The 23,780-nt window shown below is 34.5% G+C and overlaps 1 protein-coding gene across 2 annotated transcripts in view; it reads right to left on the reverse strand.

Moving 5' to 3' along the window:
* Positions 1-11,747: 11,747 nt before the first annotated feature.
* LOC141659399 (callose synthase 9) overlaps positions 11,748-23,780 on the reverse strand; it is a 42,624-nt gene continuing 30,591 nt past the window's right edge. For both annotated transcript variants that reach the window (XM_074466252.1, XM_074466251.1), the window contains exons 37-52: positions 23,372-23,491; positions 22,468-22,583; positions 22,308-22,391; positions 22,095-22,207; positions 21,476-21,528; positions 21,196-21,372; positions 20,912-20,959; positions 20,301-20,459; positions 19,225-19,338; positions 19,042-19,130; positions 18,699-18,857; positions 18,519-18,621; positions 14,199-14,318; positions 13,319-13,369; positions 13,044-13,226; positions 11,748-12,263 (exon numbers count right to left, since the gene is read on the reverse strand). In XM_074466252.1, the coding sequence (XP_074322353.1) occupies positions 12,027-12,263; positions 13,044-13,226; positions 13,319-13,369; positions 14,199-14,318; positions 18,519-18,621; positions 18,699-18,857; positions 19,042-19,130; positions 19,225-19,338; positions 20,301-20,459; positions 20,912-20,959; positions 21,196-21,372; positions 21,476-21,528; positions 22,095-22,207; positions 22,308-22,391; positions 22,468-22,583; positions 23,372-23,491 (1,926 nt within the window). In that variant the 3' untranslated portion in view covers positions 11,748-12,026. The remainder of the gene's footprint in view (positions 12,264-13,043; positions 13,227-13,318; positions 13,370-14,198; positions 14,319-18,518; positions 18,622-18,698; positions 18,858-19,041; positions 19,131-19,224; positions 19,339-20,300; positions 20,460-20,911; positions 20,960-21,195; positions 21,373-21,475; positions 21,529-22,094; positions 22,208-22,307; positions 22,392-22,467; positions 22,584-23,371; positions 23,492-23,780) is intronic.

Consider the following 23,780-nt stretch of genomic DNA (forward strand, 5'->3'; position numbering starts at 1 on the left):
GGATCTGCTTGAAATCTTGCACAAAGACAGGTAGCAAACATGATATCTGGTCTACTAGCAGTTAGATAGAGAAGTGAGCCAATCATACCTCTGTAATCAGTAATATCTACTGAATTACCAGTATCCTTATCCAGTTTTGTTGCAGTGGCCATGGGAGTGGATGCACTTGAACAGTCTTGCATTCCAAATTTTTTTAGCAAGTTTCTGGTGTACTTAGATTGACAAATAAAAGTTCCTTCTTCACTCTGCTTGACTTGAAGGCCCATAAAATAAATAAGTTCTCCCATCATACTCATCTGATATCTTGACTGCATTAGGTTGGCAAACTTTTTGCACAGTTTGTCATTTGGAGACCCAAAAATAATATCATCGACATAAATCTGGATCAAAAGTAAGTCCTTGCCATGGTTGAGATAGAACAATGTTTTGTCAATAGTTCCTCTGTTGAATCCACTTTCCAGAAGAAACTGAGCTAAAGTCTCATACCATGCTCTAGGAGCTTGCTTAAGTCCATAAAGTGCTTTATCAAGCCTGTAGACATAATCAGGATGTTTGAAATCTACAAAGCCTGGAGGTTGTTCAACATATACTTCCTCTTCCAATTCTCCATTGAGAAAAGCACTTTTCACATCCATTTGAAAGACAGTAAACTTTTTGTGAGCAGCATAAGCCATGAATATCCTTATGGCTTCTAACCTAGCAACTGGAGCAAATGTTTCATCATAGTCAATTCCCTCCTGTTGAGAATATCCTTTTGCAACCAGCCTTGCCTTGTTCCTTACAATTATGCCATCACTGTCAGTTTTGTTTCTGAATACCCACTTTGTACCAACAACCGATCTATTCTTGGGTCTTGGCACTAAGGTCCAGACTTTGTTTCTTTCAAATTCATTCAACTCTTCCTGCATTGCTTGCACCCAATCAGCATCTTGAAGAGCTTCTTCCACTTTCTTTGGCTCAGACTGAGAGAGAAAAGAATTGTAAAGACATTCATTTGAAGTACCTGTTCTAGTTCTGACACCTGCCTCAGGATTTCCAATTATTAAATCAGGTGTATGTGATTTTGTCCACTTCCTTGCAGATGGAAGATTTTCTCTAGAACTGGATGCTCCCCCATGATTCATGCTGTCTTCGGTTTCATTTTCTGATGCTCCCCCTGAAACTATGCTCTCTGAGTTGGATCCTTCAGTATTTAGATTTTCAGCACTGTCAGTACTTGACTTATCAGAACTTGACGAATCAGAATTTGAAGAGCCAGATGTATGTTCTGATGCTTCTTGAGATGTGATAATATCTTGAGTATGCTCCCCCTGCATTGGTGCATCTTCCTTTGACGTAGTCACCACAGTTTCAATAACATCAGAGTTTAATCCATCAGAATTTACAGTATCAGGACTTAGACTTTCAGGACTTGAGATATCAGAATATGAATCTTCATTTTCAAATCTCAGCTTATCATGATCAATGCAATCTTCAAGTCCAGTGATCTTCTTGTCATCAAAAGAGACATTGATAGATTCCATGACCACTTTTGTTCTCAAATTATAGACTCTGAAGGCTTTTGTAGAAAGTGGATATCCTACAAAGATTCCCTCATCAGCTTTTAGATCAAACTTGGATAGCTGTTCAGGATGAGTCTTGAGAACAAAACACTTACATCCAAATACATGAAAGTATTTGAGATTTGGCTTTTTGTTCTTCACCATCTCATATGGTGTTTTTCCATGCTTGTTAATGAGTGTTGCATTTTGAGTAAAACAAGCAGTCTGCACTGCTTCAGCCCAGAAATAGGTTGGAAGCTTTGCTTCTTCAAGCATTGTTCGTGCAGCTTCAAACAGAGTTCTATTCTTCCTTTCAACAACTCCATTTTGCTGTGGAGTTCCAGGAGCAGAAAATTCCTGCTTTATTCCATGATTTTTGCAGAACTCTTCCATTATCAAATTCTTGAATTCAGTGCCATTATCACTCCTCAAAATTTTCACAGAATCTTTGATCAATTTATCCAGATGTTTGACATGATCAATCAGGATAGATGCAGTTTCACTTTTTGTGTGCAAGAAATACACCCATGTGTATCTGGTGAACTCATCTACTATGACCAACGCATATTTCTTCTTTGCAATAGATATGACATTCACTGGACCAAATAGATCAACATGAAGTAGATAATAAGGCTCAAGAATTGATGATTCAGTCTTGCTCTTGAACGAAGATTTTCTTTGTTTAGCCTTCTGACATGAGTCACAAAGACCATCAGGAACAAACACTGATTTTGGCAGTCCTCTCACAAGATCTTTCTTGATCAGTTCATTTATCTTGTTGAAGTTTAAATGAGAGAGTTTCTTGTGCCAATTCCAGCTTTCTTCAGTTGAGGCTCTACTCACTAAACAGATTGCAGAACCATCAGAACTTGTTGAAAGCTTAGCTTCATAAATGTTACCACGCCTGAATCCCTTCAGAACAATTTTTCCTTTAGATTTACTAACTATTTCACAATGTTCTGCAAAGAAATCAACATGATAACCTCTGTCACAGATTTGACTTATACTCAGTAAGTTGTGTTTAAGTCCTGAGACCAGAGCTACATCTTTAATAATGACATTCCCAAGATTGATATTGCCATATCCCAAGGTTTTTCCAATGTTGCCATCTCCATAAGAAACACTTGGGCCAGCTTTCTCCACAAAGTCTGATAGCAGGGCCTTATTTCCAGTCATATGTCCTGAACATCCACTGTCCAGAACTAAAATATTTTTCCTGTTGCCCTGCAATCAAAAAGACCACTAATTATTAGTTTTAAGGACCCAGACTTGCTTGGATCCTTTGGCCTTTTTAGGTTTGTTAACATTTGCAGCGGATTTAACATCAGATTTTATGTTAACAGTTTTCTTATCAGAACTTATACTAGAAGGAACAACAGAAACTTTCTTTAAAGAAGGTTTTATTTGATAATAATCATAGTACAAACTATGATATTCCTTACAAGTATAAATGGAATGCCATAAACTACCACAATGAAAACAAGGATTTTCTGGTTTGTATCTAACAGACTGACTCTTAACTCCTGACTTTGTAGATAAGGAGTTAATATTCTTATTTTTCCTGCAAAAAGAAGCCAGATGGTTAGAACTTCCACAGTTATGACATGCTTTCCTAGGAGCATCAGGAACAGATTTATAGTTATTGCTTTTATTCACACCTTCCTTTCCATTCCTGTTTTTCCTAGGTGATTTTACCTTGTTTGCATTCTTAACATCTTTCAGCTTATGCTTAAGCTGCTTCTTTGTCATCAAGCCTATGTTAACTTCAGCTGTCTTTTCCTGTTTTAGTTTGTCAGAAGCTAATTCCTTTTTAACTTCTGATTTCTCATTTTCGGATTTTTCAGTTACAAACTTAACAGGTTTTAACTTCGGCTTTTGCTTATCAACAGGCTTAATTTCTACAGTTCCTTTTTTATTTTCTTCATAGCCTAAGCCCTCTTTCCAGTTTTCACTGCTTAGAAAATTTTGAGTTGTTTTGCCAGAGTTAGTCCAAGTTCTGATAATCTCTCTCTCCTTTTCTAACTCAGTTTTTAGAGATTCATTCATTTTTAGCACTTCATCCCTAACATAAAAAGCATCATTTCTATCCTGCTGAGTTTGATGAAACATGACTAACTCTTTTTCTAAGAAATCATTTCTTTTCCTAAAAGCAAGATTTTCAGAAGTTAATCTTTCACATGTTAAAGTTTGATCTCTATAACTAACAAACATGGTTTTAAGATATCTTCTCAACTCATTAATATCATCAGTATGAAAAGCAAAAGTAGTCTGAGGTACCTTTGTTTCAGCAGCTTCAGAACTGCTCTCAGAACTTGATTTATCAGCATTTGCCATCAATGCATAGTTCTCCTCACTTTCAGAGTCTGAGGTGTCTGTCCAGCTTTTCTGCTTTGTGACAAGAGCTTTGCCTTTGTCATTCTTGGTCTTCTTGCAATCAGGAGATATGTGGCCTTTCTCACCACAATTATAACATTTAACATTAGCGTAATCTCCTCTGTCAGACTTTCCTCCTTTTCCTTCAGATCTTCTGAAATTCTTCTTATCAGAACTTATGCCTTTCCTGGAAAACTTCTTTCCCTTCCTGAACTTCCTGTATGCAATCTTTGTGATTCCTTTCACCATAAGAGCACACAGCTTCATCATCTCCTCATCAGCATCAGTTTCAGGCAAGCTTTCAGAATCTGAGTCATCATCACTCTCAGAACTTGATGACTCAGTATCAGATTTTATGATAAGAGCTTTACCCTTATCTTTCTTTGAGGAAGATGGTTTGGGGGATTCCTCTTCAACCTTGAGAGCAACTGTCCTTGACTTTCCTCCTTTCCTCTTGCTTCTTTGTTCCATCTCAAGTTCATGAGTCTTGAGCATTCCATAGATTTCATCAAGAGTTGTTTCATCAAGATTGTAGTTGTCTCTTATTGTTGTTGCCTTCAAATCCCAACATTCAGGAAGAGCTAACAGGAATTTGAGGTTTGTATCTTCAAGATCATACTCCTTATTTACTAATGACAAGTCATTCAAGAGTTTGACAAATCTATCATATACATCAGTCAATGACTCATTAGTCCTAGAGTCAAAGTGTTCATACTCTTGAGTGAGTATTGTCTTCCTGTTCTTCTTAACTGTTTCAGTTCCTTGACACCTTGTCTCCAGTGCATCCCATATCTCCTTAGCAGTCTTGCAGTTGATTACCCTGTTTGACATTACATTATCAATGGCATTATGCAATAAGTGACGTACCTTTGCATCCTTAGCAATAGATGCTATATCTTCAGCAGTGTAATCATTCTTTTCCTTTGGTACGGTCATTGCTGCTTCACCTGCAACTACAACAGCGAGCTTGGTAGGTTTGTGAGGCCCTTCCTTGATTCTATCAAGGTATTCTGGATCTGTTGCTTCCAGAAACATGGTCATCCTTACCTTCCATATGGGGTATTCAGATGGTCTCAATATGGGAACTCTGATAGTCTCATATCGACTCTGAGTTGATGTCTTTGATGATTCCTCAGTTTTGGTAGGCTTAGTTGGAGTTTCTGTGTCAGACATGATTGTGTTTGGATCTTTAACTGTATGTGTGTTAACAGATAGCTCTGATACCACTTGTTAGGTCACACTTTCACTGTAGAGGGGGTGAATACAGTGTTTATTACAATCAAATCAAACTTCAAGAACTTATGTAACAGAAAACAAACTTTATTTAAACAATAAACTCTGTTACAATCTGGAACTGTTAACTCTCAGTGATGAACAAAATATCACGAGAGCTGCTAGGGTTATAATAAATAATATTCTCGATAATGATAACACTTTTAGTGTAAACCCTATGTCTGTGTTTATATACTACACAGTTACAAGATAATCGCTAATTGATATGGAATATAATTCTGCTTCCTAAAATATATCAATCAGATATCTTCTATTCTAAGTATTCCATTCTTCACGGAATTCCTTCTTCATGCATATCTCTTCTTATGTTTATCTTGATCTTCTTAACTTTAATCAGCTACTGTCCTTATCTGATCGTCCTTCAGCACTTAAGTTCTGATATCTATCTCCTGATAACATAAGTACTGATATCCCTTAAGTTCTGACTTCCAGTATAAGTACTGATCAGTTAAGTACTGATTTGTTCTGTTCAAATAAGATCTGAAATCTAAACATAAAACATATTAGCCATGACATTATCAAATATATCTAACATACTGATTCTCATGATGTGCCCTAGTAATCTACTCATGCTTGTACTGATCCTATGGCTATGGATCTTGGAGATGATTGGGATGCTCCTATACTTGATTATGTTGCTCATTCTGTTTCTGTTCATGTGCCGGGATCATCTAGTCGCGTCCAGCACGATCCTCAGATTCTGGATAGGTATGGATATATTCCCCCTTTTGATCTTTGCTTGACTCGTACTCCCGAGCAGCCTCGTACCAAGGACCCTTCCACTGAGCAGCCTCGTCCCGAGGATCCTTCCACTGAGCAGCCTCCTCCTCTACATCGTTCTCACCGGCCTACTGAGCGGGTACCTATGGATTTTTCTATTCCATCATTCAGTCTCCATGTTACACCTACACCTCCTACTGATCCTGATGTCGGTACGGATGTCACTTCTTCATAAAGTACCCATGGCCAGAGTTCCCAGGACTAGAGTTCACATGACCGTCCCAGAAAGTATGGACAATTCTACACTTCTCAGGGTAAACAGCGGTCAAAGAGAACTTGTAATCCTCCAAACTGTGGAACAGATGGGCAGAAGTGCGCGAAGAAATGAGGGTAAACTTAACTTTAAGTTTTTAAGTGTGTGTGTGTGTTTAATTGTGTATGTTTAGTATGCATCTTAATTGTAACTTTAAGTGTTGAAATGTGTGTTACTTGTCAAATGTAATTCCTATCTTATACTTTATATTTATAAAATTTATTTTTTATGTAGATGATGGAGTGGATTGTGGATTATAGGCACTATGCAGATATTAGAAAATGCAGATGATGGAGTCGCTTGTGCTTATTTTCTCTATTTTTAGGATTTTACTTTTGAAATCTTGTAAAAACAAAGACTTAGAGATATTGTGTTGTTTATTTGGCCGCAAACTTTATATTGATTTTAGTTCGTATTGTATTTCGTTGTATTAAATTTTGTTGGTTGTGTTATTGGTATATGTTGGTTGTATTAAGAAATTTAATTTTAGCAAGCCATATTTGTTGGTTAAGAAATTTAATTTTAGCAAAACAGGGCATTTGAGATCTGTTTAAATATAATAGTACAAAACAGTAAAAGCCAAACGGCAAATTAATATACGTTTTGACAAATATAAACCAAAACGGAAGTTCGTCTTCCATTTAACATAAACAAGAGATCTAAAAAGTACTTCTTAATCTTCCGTTTTACCTGTTTTAAAAAAAATGAACTAAAAACGATATTTCGTTTTCCGCTTTAAGTGTTTTATAAAAATTAAACCTTAACGGGTCATCGTGTCCCGTTTTTCCAGTTTTAAAAAATAAAACATGCAACACGCCTTCATGTCCCATTTTGTTTTAATAAAAAAATAGAATAGTATGACGGTGGACAAAGTTCCGTTTTGTTTCATTTCCCTATAAGTGTAAGTAACAGCAGACGCACAATAGTCACTGCTCTTCTCAGTTTACAAACCTAAAAACCAAATATTGAGATACAATTTTTTACATAAATATTTATTAAAATTCTTAAAGATTTAGTAATGGCTTCGGGTTCTGGATCAGGAGCACAATCAGTTACGGTGATTGCGTGAATTTATACCGATGGTAATGTATGACAAACTCAGTTAGAGAGTTACGTATATGATAACCGGTTTCTAAGCAAGTAAAACTCGATTCTAGTATGAATTTTAATAATTTGCGCGATGTATTATTTTTGAAATTGAAAATTGATAGGAGTTTGTATAATTTTAAGTTGTGTTATCGATGGAAAAATTTCAATGATATGAAATTTGGTATTATTCCGGTTGATGATGATGATGATGTTGAGATGATGTTTGGAATTATTGTTTCGAATGGACCTCCTTTCTTTGTTGAAATTTATTTACAAAAAAATTCAACTTGTGCATTGATTGAAACAAGTACGAGAGTTCTGGAAACAAGTTCGAGAGTTTCCGAGAGGAGTGGTAGTAGGGGTTTTGATTGTCAAACTACTAGTAGTATGTATATTGGTGGTGATACGGTTAGTAATAGATGTTTGGATGCTTATGATGTTGTTGAGTCGGCTTTGATTACACGGGAGGAGACATTGGAGCCAATGGAGTTGAGGGAGGGGATGATATTCGACTCAAAGAAAGTGTTGATGCATACGGTTAGAGATTTTCATATCCAGAATCATCAAGAGATTAAAGTGGTTAGATCAAGTGATGTGTATTGGATTGTGATTTGTAAGAATAAGGATAGTGGTTGTGAATGGAGTTTGAAAGCTAGGTTGCGAAAATCACTTGGGAAATTCCAAATTATGGAAACTTCGGGACCACACACATGTTTGCGCACCAACGTTACTCAAGACCATCATAATTTGACATCTCATGATATTCTTGAACTAGTTAAGGATCAAATCATAGTTGATTCCATGGTTAAGGAAAAAGTGTTGATGGCCACGGTGAAAAGTATTTTTGGTTACCAACCGGGAAGAAAGAATATTAGAGATGCCAAAAAGCTAGCAATGGATGAAGAACATGGATCTTAGGAAGGATCATATGAAGACCTCCCTTTTTTATGGAAGCGTTGCAATGTTTTAATGTGGGAACTAAGGTTGATTGAGTTTTAAAGGAGGATGAGATTGAAGATCGTGGGAGCTTAGAGGTATTCTATTTTTTATACTAGTATCGTATAGCTTTTTAAATACTTTTTCATATTTATGTAATGTTTTGTAGTTAACGAGTATACTATGTCTTTATTTGGAACATGAAGTGACATTCAAGAGACTCTTATGGGCTTTCAAACCATGCATTGATTAATTTGAGCATTGTATGGCTACAAATTTTGTTACTGCACATAGGAGAAAGGGATTGAAAATTAGGTTAGTTGAGTTGGCTTCTCAGGTGTAAGGGAAGAAGTTTGAATTTTTATGGGAACAATTGTTGATTGTGGAGCCTAGGACGGCGGAATGGTTTGAGGATAAACCATTAAGTAAATGGTCTTTAGCATATGATGGAGGGAAACGTTTTGACATGATGACCACCAACCATGCGGAAAGTTGGAACAACGCGATCCTTGATGCTAGAAAGCTCCCGATTAGTTCATTGGTTAGAGCACTATTTTTGAAGACGGTTGAGTATTTTGATGAAAGGCATTTGGAAATTGCAACTGAATTATCGGGTCGATTGTTTACTAATTATGCAAGCAAGAGGTTGAGTCGGTCAATTGTGCGTGGTAGGGGTCATAGTGTTAAAGTTTATGATCGAAATTCTTTGTTGTTTGAAGTAGTCACTAGGAAAGTTGACCAAAAGTGGGGTAATAAGCATACCATTAGGATTCCCGGGTACTTGTGTTCTTGTGAGAAATGGCAAACATATTGTATTCCTTATTCTTATGTTATAGCATGTTGCGCGCATTTGAAATTGAGTCATGAATCGTTGGTTGATGAAATCTATAGGTTGGAGAATGTATCGATGGTTTACAATGGTGTTTTTGAACCCATTCTGAGCAAAGGAGATTCTTGTTGGCCAACGGGTATTAACTTTCCAAACGTGATCCATGACAAGGATGTTGAGAAAAAGAAGGGAAGAAGGAAGTCGACGAGATATCAAAATGTGATGGATTTTCAAGCACCCAAGGCAAAAAAATGAGTTTATTTAGTGATTTGTTTAGTAATAATGTTGGATCAAAAAATGTATTGAATTGGGAGATATTTTATTGATCATTTTAATGTATTTGTGTGTTTTGTTATTGTTAATTTAATCGTATGCTTTAATTTCGCGAAATAACAATATTTTATATTGTTTTTATGTATTTTACTAAAAATTTAAAAATTCCAGTGCGTAGTGAAAAGAACAGAAGCTACTGAAGTTCAATGTGTTAAACGGATCTTTAACCTCGGTTTAGACCAAAACAGATGTTCGTCTTCCGTTTATGCTCTAAACAATTCTTTAAAACCAGTTTTATTTTATTTTTTATTTTAAAAACCAGAAAAACGGTTTTTCATCTTCCGTTTTACCATTACACGTTTCTTAATGTGTCGTTTTTGTTGTTTTGTTTTATTTAAATTATCTTCAGAATTTTAACCTATAAACGATTCTTTATTCCGCGTTTTACTTTTTTATTATTTTAAGAAACAGAAAAATGACTTATTAACCTCCGTTTTATCATAAATGTAGCGTTTATTATTATTTTTTATTTTAATAAAAACTTCAGCCTAACGGTTCATTATGTTCAGTTTTACTTATTTAAATTTTTTTAAAAAAACAAAACGGTTTACGAACCTACGTTTTATGTTTTTTACTGTTTGTTTAAAGGTTCACGAAGTTCCGTTTTAGCTTTTCTAAAAAAAAACGCTAGACGAACTTCTGTTGTTATGAGATGACATACAGGGCCTTGATTTTAAAAATGATAATTTGGACCATTATTTACACCAAAGTGATAAATAGGGGCCACCATCCCTCATATTTACACACGGTCCCATATTATTAGTAAAGAAAGTTACAATTTAAACTTGACGCATCATTATTTTGGAAAATTTTTGGGGAAAAGATTTGAAAAATCCGATATTCGTCCGAAAAATCCGCATCATTATTTAAACTCGAAATCGCGTTTTGAAATAACATTTGGGTAGGGCTGTCAAAAAAATTCGAAAAATCCGATATTCGTCCGAAAAATCCGCATCCGTATCCGAGAAAAAGCGGATATTATCCGTATCCGAGAAAAAACGGATATTATCCGTATCCGAATTCGGGATATTCGAATCCGAAACTTAATACATATATGATATTTAAATTATATAAGTATATTATAGAGTAAAGTTCTATGGAGTCCACCTTTAATTGGAGTCCTCGGAGTCCATATATGTTCTGCAAGTAAAATATAGCTTAAAATATTGCAAAACATATTATTTTTCGACAAACATCACTATTCTATCAAAAATCTTGTAGATTGCATACATTTTACAAGCAGAACATTGCAAAAATATATATTCTACAAAACATGTTTAGTTTGCAGAACATAAATGTTCATGTTGCAGAACATATTGCAGAACATACATATTGTACCGTAAATATATGAGATTTGCATGATTTTGTTGAAGTTATGCTATTTGTGTAACATGTTTTGCAAAATAACACGTTTTACAATATATTTTATTTGCAGAACGTAGATGGACTCCGAGGACTCCGATAAAAAGGTGGACTCCATAGAACTCAGCCCTATAATTATATATATATATATATATATATATAGTTAATAGTGTGTGTAAATTATTAAATAATACGTTTATACAAATTTTATATAATTGTACACATACTTTATACATATATAAATATATTATTTGGATTTAATCGTAAAAAATGTACTATAATCATCGTCAAAACGGTTGAGGCAACACAAAAATTCAAAAAATCCGATATTCGTATCCGAAAAAAAGCGGATATTATCCGAATCCGAAATAAAACGGATATATCCGTATTCGAATCCGATGATTGCGGATGCGAATACGGATATAGGCATATCCGTATCGGAATTATCCGTTTGACAGCCCTACATTTAAGGTCATATTTTTTAATTGCGCATTGAAAAATTTGACTTCTACCTTTCTAATCAAATTTTCTCAAAATTGTAATTTCTCAACATTTTATAAATTGGTCAATAAAACCGATTAACCCAATTTTTGCTCTATTTAACTGATTTTAACCAATTCTGGAAATGATTTTTTTTTTCAATCCGGACTTTAACATACTCCAGGCCAATCAGTGTCCACAACCATACATGCATGTATAACATTTTGAAAATGGGATGCTCGTTAATTATTTGGTTCGAAGGGAAACAAAACAAATGTTGGACAGTTTGGAAAAAAACAAAGTTTCGGTCTGTTAGGAAAGTAGAGTTCAAAAGTGGGTTGGTTGAACCTAAATGGTGTCTGCACAAGTGCACACACCACAGTTTCTGCATTACATAGTTTTCTCGAAAATTAAAACAAATACAGGCAATCCAACTCTAACTTGACTTGCACAAGAAAACATAAACTATGACAGTATCTCAAGTCTCAACCAATTTAAAGTTAACTACTGCAGCAACTAACAAGCCGAAATACGTTGCAACAAAGGGCTAGCAATGTAATAGAGCTGCCCAAGAAATCTATGACCCGAATTAATCTGATACCCGAAATACTGTATATTCACCTACCACGATAATTTACATATAATATACAAAGGATTGGAGTAAAAATCAAATTCTCATCAGCTTTACACAAATTCGTTAAGGTTGGGGACTATAAACAAGATATTGCTACAAAGACCAGCATTTGCAAAATTGTTATCATAAACCAGTGTTAGGGTTGTTTCCGGCAAGAATTAGGGAGATCTCCAGTCCTCTGCTAAATGCTTGGTTGAACATTAGTCGGGTTTGAAATGTCGAAATGAATGGGAACCACGAAAAAAATGCAATAGGTATGAAGATAAGCATCCCCATCCCGGCATCATATAGACGAGCCATTGAACGAACTGATTTCCACAAGCCCGTTTTCTTCACAAATGGTTTCCAAGCAACAGCAATCTGGGTCATACAGTTTTAATATGAGATACCAAGACTAAAAAGCAGGCTACCCACCTTCTAGAATAAAAGAGACAATGTGAACTATTTAGAAGACACAAAAGATAGCAATTAGTTACTAGATCATACTAATATATGCTAATGCCATAATAGACACCCTGGCAAGTTTATTCCATACTAGACACTCTTGAAAATAATTTGTAGGGCAGATCTGCTAATAGTACGATTTTACAGCGACAGACTAAAAACATTTGGGCTGGGCAGAGTCTGGTCTCTGGTTCAGTACTATTTTTCAATATACAATTTTATTTTGTACGGTATAGGCTAGTAACTATGATTTTACTACAGATACGAAATTAATACCTAAATACTTACTTAAAACACTACTATCCACTTGGGTTAATGCCACACTGGACACTCTTCTAATTTTACACCCATAAAAACACTATTGTTATTTGCCAAAGCATTATGGTGAGCAATAATCCACCCCCCCCCCCCCGCCCCCCTCTCACCTTGTGTGCTATAATGCCACTATCAGTTCTGTAACCACATCCACAAGGCACAAGCTGACAAGTCCAGTAATATTAAATTACTTTAACCAATGACAGATGCACTTTCGAAAATGTTACTGGTTTTCACTAATAAATTAATATTTATTGCTTCACTGAATTTCTATGCTTCACTAATAACTGAGTCACTGACTAGTGCTTTACTTTATTAAAATTTTAAACAGTGAGAAACAATGAAAATAATATTGAATAGTTATGAAACTGGAATACTCACAGAAAGAATTCCCCACCCAGTGGGTATAAATGCTAGGATACAAGCAAAAATATCTGCAATACTCAAATCGGTGAGTGCAACTGCAGCAGCCACGCCAGCAAGTGCAAGCAGGAAAGTTATGCCTTGAACGAACCGCAACAACAACTGGAAATTTACTGATATCTTCTGGCTGAAGGTAAAAACCTACAGAGAAAAAAATACAATGATATGATGCTAAGATGTTTAGAGTCTGCTAATATCTAGGGTACTAGGAACTTCAAGTTCATCCTGCGGACCTTGAAAAGTATTAAAAGCCCCAGCAGCACAAGCCATGAGAACCCATATACCTACAAAAATATACACAATGCAACAGGATTATTAAAAAATAAATCAATAGCATTTTTATTAATATTGTTTCATGGATAGTTAATCTAAGACAAGTGATTCACAGTTTCAGACAAACACCAGAAAAAAGAAACACTCCGTCCAATTAAATTCGGTGCTGGTTCATTGGACCATGATGGGGCTGTTAACATAACCTACATAATACTTTGTTTAACCTTTGTGTTTCTTTAATTAAGGCTCAATAACCATTCAAAAGTTCCATCTCTATATATCTGTTCAAATTAACCAAGGTGTTAGCATGTTACGATTCAGAACAAGATATAAGATAGACAAAGCATTATTGAGGTACGCAAAATATATCTTAATTATTATTCACTAATTCTGGCACCTTTAGTCATACAATTTATTGCAGGAACTCAACGTGTGCACATGATCTCATGGTTTACTCTAGAGAAATCAAGTTATTATGTAACAGCATTTTATTATTATTACTAGTAAATCGTGGACTTTAAAGATAAAAACATATTCATTTTCCAGCCATAAACTCAGCCTTTATTACTAAAAATTAGATGAAGCCATTGTACAGGGTTTTGAGTTTCTATTCCATACCAGTAATAGTCTCCTCGAACTTGCATAGCACAACTTTTTGAAGTTAAAAGACATTTAAATCATTATTTAGGGTATATGCAAGTATATGAGACACATACGGAGCTGTATCTGATGCATACACTACAAAGTACAATGGGTTTATGCTACAGATATCAGTGAAGAACATGAATACTTATGCTAAGAGTGTCTGAGATGACACTCTTTAATTCAGATGGTATTTACCGTAAGTGAAGTATCTGATCCTTGTATATTTAACTTGTAGACAATGCCATATTGAAAGATAAAAAATCTAAGGCTCAAAATTGTCTCCATTAGTCTCGATCCAAAAGTTCGAATATGTATCTGCAGAAAACAATTAGACACTATTAATGTAGTATAAGAAATGCTTACATATTAAAACATAGATAACATTAAGCATTGATAAAAGAACAAGAGAAGAAAAGGAGAAGCAGTTATTCGATCAAGCAGAGACAACAGAAGCTGCCAACAAGTACTTACAAAACAGAAACTTAGTTGGGTAACAAAAAGCTAAAAGACAAACAGGACAATATGACAAGAATTTTATTCCCACCATATGTAATCAACAGTCTATACCAAATTATACCATTGATTCTTCATTACTAAAACCAGTGTTACCCGGTTCGTGGGTCGATCGGGTACGTGATACGAGTACGGGTACGTGGAACGTTAGGTTGAGCGAATCGGGTACGATGAGTCGTGAATGGGGTTCGCGGATCGATTTGAGGGTCCCTTTTTAGTCATAAATATCATTAAATATAACATATATTGTAGCTACTATTATATAGTTTAGTTTTGATAGCTAGATTTGAGAAACGTATAAATATAAAAAAATATTAACATTTTGTAACAATTAAAATTAATTAATTTTATAAATTAGCATTTTGGATTTATAAAAATGATTATTTTTTAAAATTGTATGTCCAAATGCAAATGAATTCTATAAAACTATAAGATGTGAAAGGGTTGGTAAACAGGTGGGCCATTAATAAGCAAAAGTTATTATGAATCTAGACATTATATAGTCCAGGTTCATTCTTTTACATATGTATACACACAGTTATACATACAGTCGGCGTCTTCTCCAACCCCTCTCTCCCCACTTCATCTTCTCCGCTCTGCACACAAGTTTACATCAGATCTGTACATAACTTGTAATCAACCCACAACCTAGAATTCATTTTCTTCCTTCTCTTAAGTTTTACGGCCGCCGGAATAAAAAAGATAGGTTTGCCAGAAATGACGAATCGGTACGCGACCCATGGCGATCCGGGTCGACTTCGACCCGTGTTCCGGTACGAGCGACCCAGTTCACGGATCCATGGGTAGACCCGCGAACCGGGTAACACTGACTAAAACACTTGACTGTGATGCTTCTTTCTTGCACTTATACATGCAAAAGTATTCCCACCATATGTAATCACCTGTCTATACCAAATTGTATTCCCACCATATGTTTTCTGTTCCACTTCCATTTATTTATTAAGCTCGTTTCACATTGTCATACATCACCAAACAGAAAACAAACTGTCTATTCCAAATTGTACTTCTAAGACTTAAAAAAACACAGTTAAAACACAAGTTGTACAAGATATGCACAGTCACAAGTTTTTGAGTGCTTAACCCGAATTGGGAGTTAAACCATGCACAAAGTTGTCAAATCTCAAATACACAAAATCTTTCCTATGAAAGACAATTACTATCAAAGTAGAAGAGAACGGTGATCTTTACAATAGGGATCTCTACTGCAAAATTTTTGGGTCCAAATATTAGTTGTTAAAATTTTATATCAACTACAACAGAATACTTGGGTAATTTAGTCTATTATGCTTGATTTGTCACCAAAAAAGCCACACTGGTGACTAGACATGAAATACTAGATCCGATTATTATCTGAAATACCCGAACTGGAAATTTAACCGAAAATGATCCGAAATACTAGATCTGATTATAACTTGGAACCAACCAAAACCGAATGATAAATTATCCGAACCAAATATGACTTGAAGTAAGCACAATTTATACTTAAAACAAATTAATGTTTATGATAACAAAATTATTTTATCATAATTTTATGTAAAAGTACAATATATTATATTAAAAATACTAAATTTAATAAAAACATATTTTTAAGTCTCACAAATTGAAAAAAATGAATACGTGATGATCCAAAAATATCCGAACAGAATTTAATCTGACCGAATTTCGTCTGATCTTAATCCAAATTTCATCCCATTTTAATCCGAATTAGAACCGAACAGAATCACATCCGATCCGAATGGTCTCAAAATATATCATAATCCGAAAGTGGATCCAATTCGAAATTGATCCGATCCGGTTGTCCGAATTGCCAGGTCTACTGGTGACACATTCTTGGCTATAAAGTTGCAATGTGCTGAGTATAGGGATTATAAAGGATTTTCACAATAAATAATCTACCAAAATATATTTGTATCAAAATATAATATGCTATGTATCAAGCTTTACGCAGCGTCTGCGCATGCAATCTAACTGAAATTAGTCAAGCATTAAAAATAGATAATTCACCGTAAGAGGAAGTCTAAGATTGGTTTCACTTGAATTAAAATTTGAATGTAAAGAAACTTGAATTATTTTTTGAAGGTTATGAAAAAATATATTGCTTCCAACATTTTGCTCCATAGGTATGACCTATTGTTCAATCCTTCTACTTTCAATAGAAGAGACACCCTATTCCACCATTTTCTGCACAATTCTATTAACTAAAAAATTACCTTACTTTCACCCTACATTCTTCTTTAATAAAGTGGAAATTGTTCATTAAACAATATCAACATGACCAGGAGCAACTTTAAAAATTATTCAAAAATAAAAGTTACTTAAGAGTGAAAACTAACAATATTAAGCTAATACCTGCTTGGGAAATCTTATTGGTAAGAGCAAGTCCAACAAGTGCCTTACATGTTGTTCTAAGTTAAAATTCAGGGCACTTGATAAATAAAGTAGATTCAACGATGTCCTAGTAATGCCTTATTTCACTAGGACAACCTCTTCAAGCCCTATTTCTAAGGCACCATTATGCATTCCTTATTTCACTTATATCAATAAGAAAAATGATTTCCCTCCATTTTACACCTCTCTCTCCTCTCATCTTTTCCCTTAAATCCAATTCTAATTCAAATATATTATTATTTTAAAAATAAGGCACAATTATAAGGCAAATTGTTGGAGTTCTTATACAAAATTTATGTGCTAAACTACTAGGACAATATATTTATAATATTTATAACGTAACTATTAGGACACTCTTGGACTTGCTCTAAGTGTAACTTATGACTTGTTAAGAATATAAAAAAATAAAATAAAATATATAAATTGTACATGCATAAGGTGATTTTAACTTTTATTAACCAACAGATTTTTTCAAAGAAGTTATTCAAATAAAACACCTGCTACCAACTTTTGGCTTTAAAGATATTTATTTTAAACTTTAAGTCATTTATTAACTTACTACACAAACACGCATATTGTTAAATTTTAACTCAAGACAAAAATTACTTGAAGCTGATTGCTTTGATCTTGGCCAAACATCTATAGCAGTGCTTTATTTTTTTTAGTAAAGAAGGTAAATAGCAAGTATGTATAAAGTCACTTGCTTGGCCCTTAGCTCAATGGTACCCATCTCCCCTGTTTAGAGAAGATGAAGGTTCAAGTCTGTCACTAAATAAGTGAAAGTGTGTGGAACTAAGGGTGTTTACTAGCAACCTATGTTACTCCGACACAGCTGGCATTTCCGGCCGGCATACCCATGTCGATATGACAGGACACGAAATCCGTGTTTGATTTGTTGGTTGCAAAACCTTCTCAGTTGCCGGAGAAACTTTGTGGATAATAAATTACGGGAGATTACACAGAAGAAGAAGTGTAAAGAAAGAAGAGGCAGAAGGGGACAACGAGAAAAAGAGAAGAGGGAGTCGGGGACGATGAAAAGACGATACATATTCATACACATGTCTGTACCTATAAGTGTGTATTATTTTGACTGAACAGCTGTGATTAGATTAATAGATAGATTTGATCGGCAACAATGTACTCGGGTAGGTTTCTGATGGATCAAGTATGTAATGAATGATGATGTAGTATAGTGTACAAGGAATGTGCCTGGACTATTTGTAGTCTAGTTTCATTTATTATTATTTATTATAAAAAAATTGTAACAAGCTGTTTACTAAATGGCTAACACACCTTTTATTATATAAAATGATAATACTCGACATAAAAAGACAATCAAGATTATTAAATTATTTTTCAATTAAGTAATAATTAAAAGATATAAAATGTCTTAAACTTAATTCTATAAAAATTATATTCTTTAAATATTTCTATTATAGAAATTAACTAATTTAATTCAAATTATGTCGTACCCCTGTACTCGGATATGTGTCGTCCAACACCCCGTACCCGAGTTTGAGTAACATAGTTAGCAACATGTGTGTGCATAAAGCCAATTATCCTATAATCGAAGTGTATTGAAGCAAATCATACCAGTTCCTCATCCCACCAAGCTTCCCAGCTTTCTTCTCCTTTTACCCCAATTCCACCCCTATATAGAAGCCAGTTTGTCCAATCCCTAAAGTCCTCCACAGCCCTAAATCACAGACCAAAAGTGTAAAATTAACTAATCAAACAGTCCACATTTAAAATGATTTTGGATAGTAGTCTTACTTTTGCCATTCAAATCCAGATGGATTGAATATGTATGGAGCATAAAGCCATGATATAACCATAAACCAACTGCTAACAGTAAGAAGAATATAAGATAGGGCACCATCATCATCATTTCCGTATGCAAGATAGACTATCAACAAAAGTGCGACTTCCATTCTGAAAAGGTAATAAAAACAGGCAACTGCTCAGCTCGATCTTTTAAAAAGCTTGAAACTTGTGCATATGTTTCACCTCAGAGAGAGAGAGAGAGACAAACAGCCACACACACACACACACACACACACACACACACACACAGAGAGAGAGAGAGAGAGAGAGAGAGAGAGAGAGAGAGAGATACCCTTTGACAAAATGGCTGCGAGCATATAGCCTGTAATTCTCTGAAAATTTGATATGGCGTACCACAAATCCCCTACCAGTTGCATGATACTAAGGACAACACGAGACATAAAAATAGATATATAAAAGAATACTTGTTAATTGAAGTCAAAACTAATAGCAGAAGAATGTTAAAGTTTAAAACCTTTGCGCCTCCATGCAAAATAGTACGGCCGAAGTAATGAGTCCTTGTGCCCAAGGAGAATGTAAAAAATACAGTACAAAGCTGAAACTGCATGGTAACAAAAGTAACGACGGCCTGCAGAAGCGATTGAAGGGGAAATATTTATCTTCAAGCAATAAAGAAAAATATAGATGAACTGAACAATTGGATATCTCAAGCAAGACATGTGACATTTGAATCATATATGCTAAAGTACAAACCATTAATTTAGATATTGAAACAAATGTTAGCTTGGAACCTTCAATTGAATGCACATACAACATTCATCCAAGGAAAAGAATAAAATAGAAGAGGCCTGACAATATTGAAAGGTGTGTTCACTAAGAAGTGGTATCATGTGAACGCTTATCCGGTCAGTACTTGGTGTCAGTTTTTGATGTGTTCAAGTGAATATATATTAATAACTAAAAAAATAATATATGCTGTGGATGGAAACCAAAAATGAAAACTGATATAACATCACAGCCTTTAACAATAATGACTAGTGACTTGTACTATTATCGGTGATGATACTTGTATATGGCTTTTAAAGTTTTTAGGCTAAATTGATTTTTAGCCAAGCACAACTCGGTGTGTGTGTTTTAAAGAGTAGGTCTTTTCAGTAGGGGTAGTGTGTTAAGCCAGTTTAAATATTAAATTTTCCGGCATGAGGGCAAGATGTGTTTGTTTTACGTGGACCATCTTGGAGTCCTTAACCAAACAATGTTCACTGTTTGCATTCACAGATATAGTATGAGCTCTGAAATATGATATTACATTTTTTTATTAACCACATTATCAATAAAACTTTGTGTCTTTCTTAGTCAAATGTCGATGAACTGATGGTTAATAGCTGAAAAGAGAGGGGGAGGGGACAAGAAATTACTGCTAAAATAATAGAACTACTAGAAAATTATAATACAAGATGTAGGACAACCTAATTTCATGTAAATTTTCATCAAAATATTTAAAAGTTTTTCTATTTTCAAATGCTTCCAAATCAAATACTGATAATAGAATCTCAAGAAAGGCACATAAACGAAGACAGGAGTACATACCCGTAGAAAACCCTGTTCCAATATAAACCCAAGAACCATCGGAATAGCAGTAAAAATACCAATTTGAAACAAAAACTGTGTATTTAAGGCAGCACTTAAAGCAGTATTTTTTGTCACTGATGCTCTATCCTTAATATCTTCGCCAACACCTGACAGAGCCTACAAAAAAACAGCTTTATGAAGATAACTTCAAATGTAATTATATATATTTGCTAACCAAGGGAAAAAGTTGGAAAAAATAAGGGTGATAACCCCTAGGTTGCATTTATGGGATACACTATGTTCCCCAACTCTTCATTCTGCCTGAAGTACCTATAGGGGACACTCGGACGCTTATTTTAGGCCAGAAAATATATATTTTTCAAAAATTGCCAGGTCCAACACTTGAACATGGATTCATGTTCAACAATTCCTGCCAGACTCAGGTAACAAAGGGTATACAAGCTTGATTCCCATGTAGGTCACATTACAGTAACCATTAAAACGATATTCCTGAAGCTAGTGTCTACATAAATAATTGTCATAACAGGAAAAGTTCCAACAGCAGGTACGGATGTATAGTCATTTTGTGGACACACTAAAATTACAATTCAGGAAAAATTATAACTTACCAAGTATGTCTTTCCATATAGGAAGATGTATACAGTCAGAACGGTCAACTGCAAAGACAAAAGAGACCACTTATTAGATAGGTTACACGTTAGCTATGATATTGATTACTGTACACCTAGTTTCACGGATAAGTAGTTATAGATGACACACAACCCACATCACACAAGAAAAAGCATGTCAATATACATAGGTCTTTGTCTTATCCATCGATGTCCATGAACCCAGAATAATACTGAGAAGGACAGATCATACAATACACTGATATATTGCATAAATAGCATACCATCGTACAAAAATAGTAGCCAACAGTTGTAAAGTAGAATGACATCATCCTGTAGAAATCAAGGAGTTGTCCAAGCCTGTAAACATCCCTACTGAGAACTTGTTCGCCATTCCCGCCAGCCACTTTTCCCTCAAACAGAGCAATTTGATTGAGACCAACATCCCTTCCCTTCCCAACCTGTTCACCATTTAATTAATAGTATGCGTATACTGTTCGTTTATACTAGATGAAGTGCATAAGGGAATAGTGAAAGCAATATTGAGGAAGACCCATGCTTTACCTGGATGTATTCATGGTGAGTTATATTTCCTTGGCGCAAAGTTGAATTGAACCCTACATTTTATTTTGAAATATCAAAAGATGAAATATAGAATTTCTTATATCATTACATAACATACTTGGTAAAGAATTGGAATTTGAAAATGAAATTTTGTGCAAGACTTTGCCCTGGTTATATTTCTCGAACTCTAAAAGACATAGGCCATAATATTCAAAAGGTGGTTAATAATTACACGTGCATTCATGTAGAATTTGGAATGTATCATGCTACATTACATCATCTCTGTTTCCAACCAAGACTTTTGAATGGACATGTTCCTGCCATTATGTAATCCCTCATTAACTTAAAAATATTACTCTTTTGATTACATGTTGGATAAGGAAAATGTCAATTTTGACAGCGAATGGAAAAAACCAATGTTGTGGGTAAAAGATAATCAACTAAAATAATTCCATTCATAATTTAGATATATGAATGAGCTCGCTTCAACTGGCTATGACACCCAGATCCAGATTAAAGCATTAATAAACTTTACCAGATATAAAAATTTATTTAATACGAACAATTAAAAGAAAAAATTCAACTCTTACATATAAGTCAATTAGAATAATAGTCATACCAGCATAAATATCTTCACTGATGTTAATCACACGAGATGCTTTGCTGATACCGCCACGCGTGATATGGAAAACTCTATCAAAAACATCCGGATGACCATAGTGCATACGGACCCTGAGTATTACTAAATTTATCAGCAAGGAGAATTTTTAATAACTTTAGGAGAAATATACTGCCGATGCTTATTTGCAATCTCATTAGGTGTTGCACTTACTTCAAAGGATTCGCAAGGATACGTTGTCCAAGAGTAACAAAACTAGTTTCCTGATTTGACATGAAAGATGCCAAGGAAGAAACACTGCGAAAATATGTAATCAGTTGTGTCCTCTTTAACATAGGGTAGATCTATGTAATATGTACAGTAAGACCACTACCTTCCAGTAAATACATGTTCCCTGACACCAAGTATTGTAGGAGGACGAAGACCATGATTACGGTGAAATTCTTCAAGAAGATTTCTCATCTTCAAAGCTTCCTCAAAATAATTATCCTAAAATAGAATGAATTCAATAGAAGTGAAGTGAAATATTTGCAAGACATAACTAATAAGAATATAAGATTGCATCAGAAACGGATAATCTACAGAAAACATAATAGAAACTAGTAGCAGACCTACAACTTAAACCAGGGAAGACCAAATTAGCAAGATTTAAACAGGTTTTAATAGAACTAATAGCTGTAAAAATGTATGATAAATATAACTAATGAAAATAAAAACATATCAAGTGAACTTAACTCGATCTAATCAATAATAACATTAACACGAAGTCATGAATTATAAGGTTTCTATAACTTCATACTAAAACTTCATTTTACAAACATTAAAAACACCTAATTTACCCAGTCATTAAACTTCGGGCCTAGTTTTTGTTCTTCCAGGATTTCACTTTTAAACCTTTATAATATTATAAAGCTATTCTGCTAGGGTAGTACATGAAAAACTTTACTATTGAAATTTGATATTTACATTGACCAATCTTAACGATGAAATATCAACGGCGTACCAAGGAGTATTACCTAGGAGGAGGTTTCCTGGTTTTTCTTATCACCCACCTGAACCAGGTTCATTTATCTAGCAAAATATACATGATCCCGACAATTTAACAGTCGACTATTCATATCCAAATAATATTCGATCCTTTAGCACAAGTATTTTACTACATTGTCAACTAATCCTCACTCATAAGTTTGCTGGTGTTGAACATACATCGGAATAAGATGAACAACTGCTATAAAACCTTATGAGACATTCTTTAATAAAATTAAATAAGCACTTACCTGATTCATGTCAATCGTCTGCATTGCATTCCCACGAGTAAAAACAACTGCATGATTCTGGTTTTCTGGTTTGCCCTCACCTAGCTTTGGGTTTCCAGGCAACTTTATCGAGTAGATTTCCTGCAAGGAAATAATTTAATAAATAGGAACAAAACCAAAAGATAAATTCAATTTTAAATTCAAAATTACGTTAGGGATGACGATTATATTGCAACTCGGTTGGACTCTCGAAATTAATTTTATCTACTAGAAATTCGTGGTTTAACAGTGGACATTCGAAATGAATTATACTTTTAACACATTTCATGGATTCATCTTGCATCAAAATGCATTTTTCGAGCTGGCTTACCCAAGAATTAATCGGATTTGGTGATTTTATCATATAAGCTTCATGAAATCCCACTGTTGC

This window comes from Apium graveolens, chromosome 5, assembly GCF_009905375.1.
Source record: "Apium graveolens cultivar Ventura chromosome 5, ASM990537v1, whole genome shotgun sequence".
Taxonomy (NCBI): domain Eukaryota; kingdom Viridiplantae; phylum Streptophyta; class Magnoliopsida; order Apiales; family Apiaceae; genus Apium; species Apium graveolens.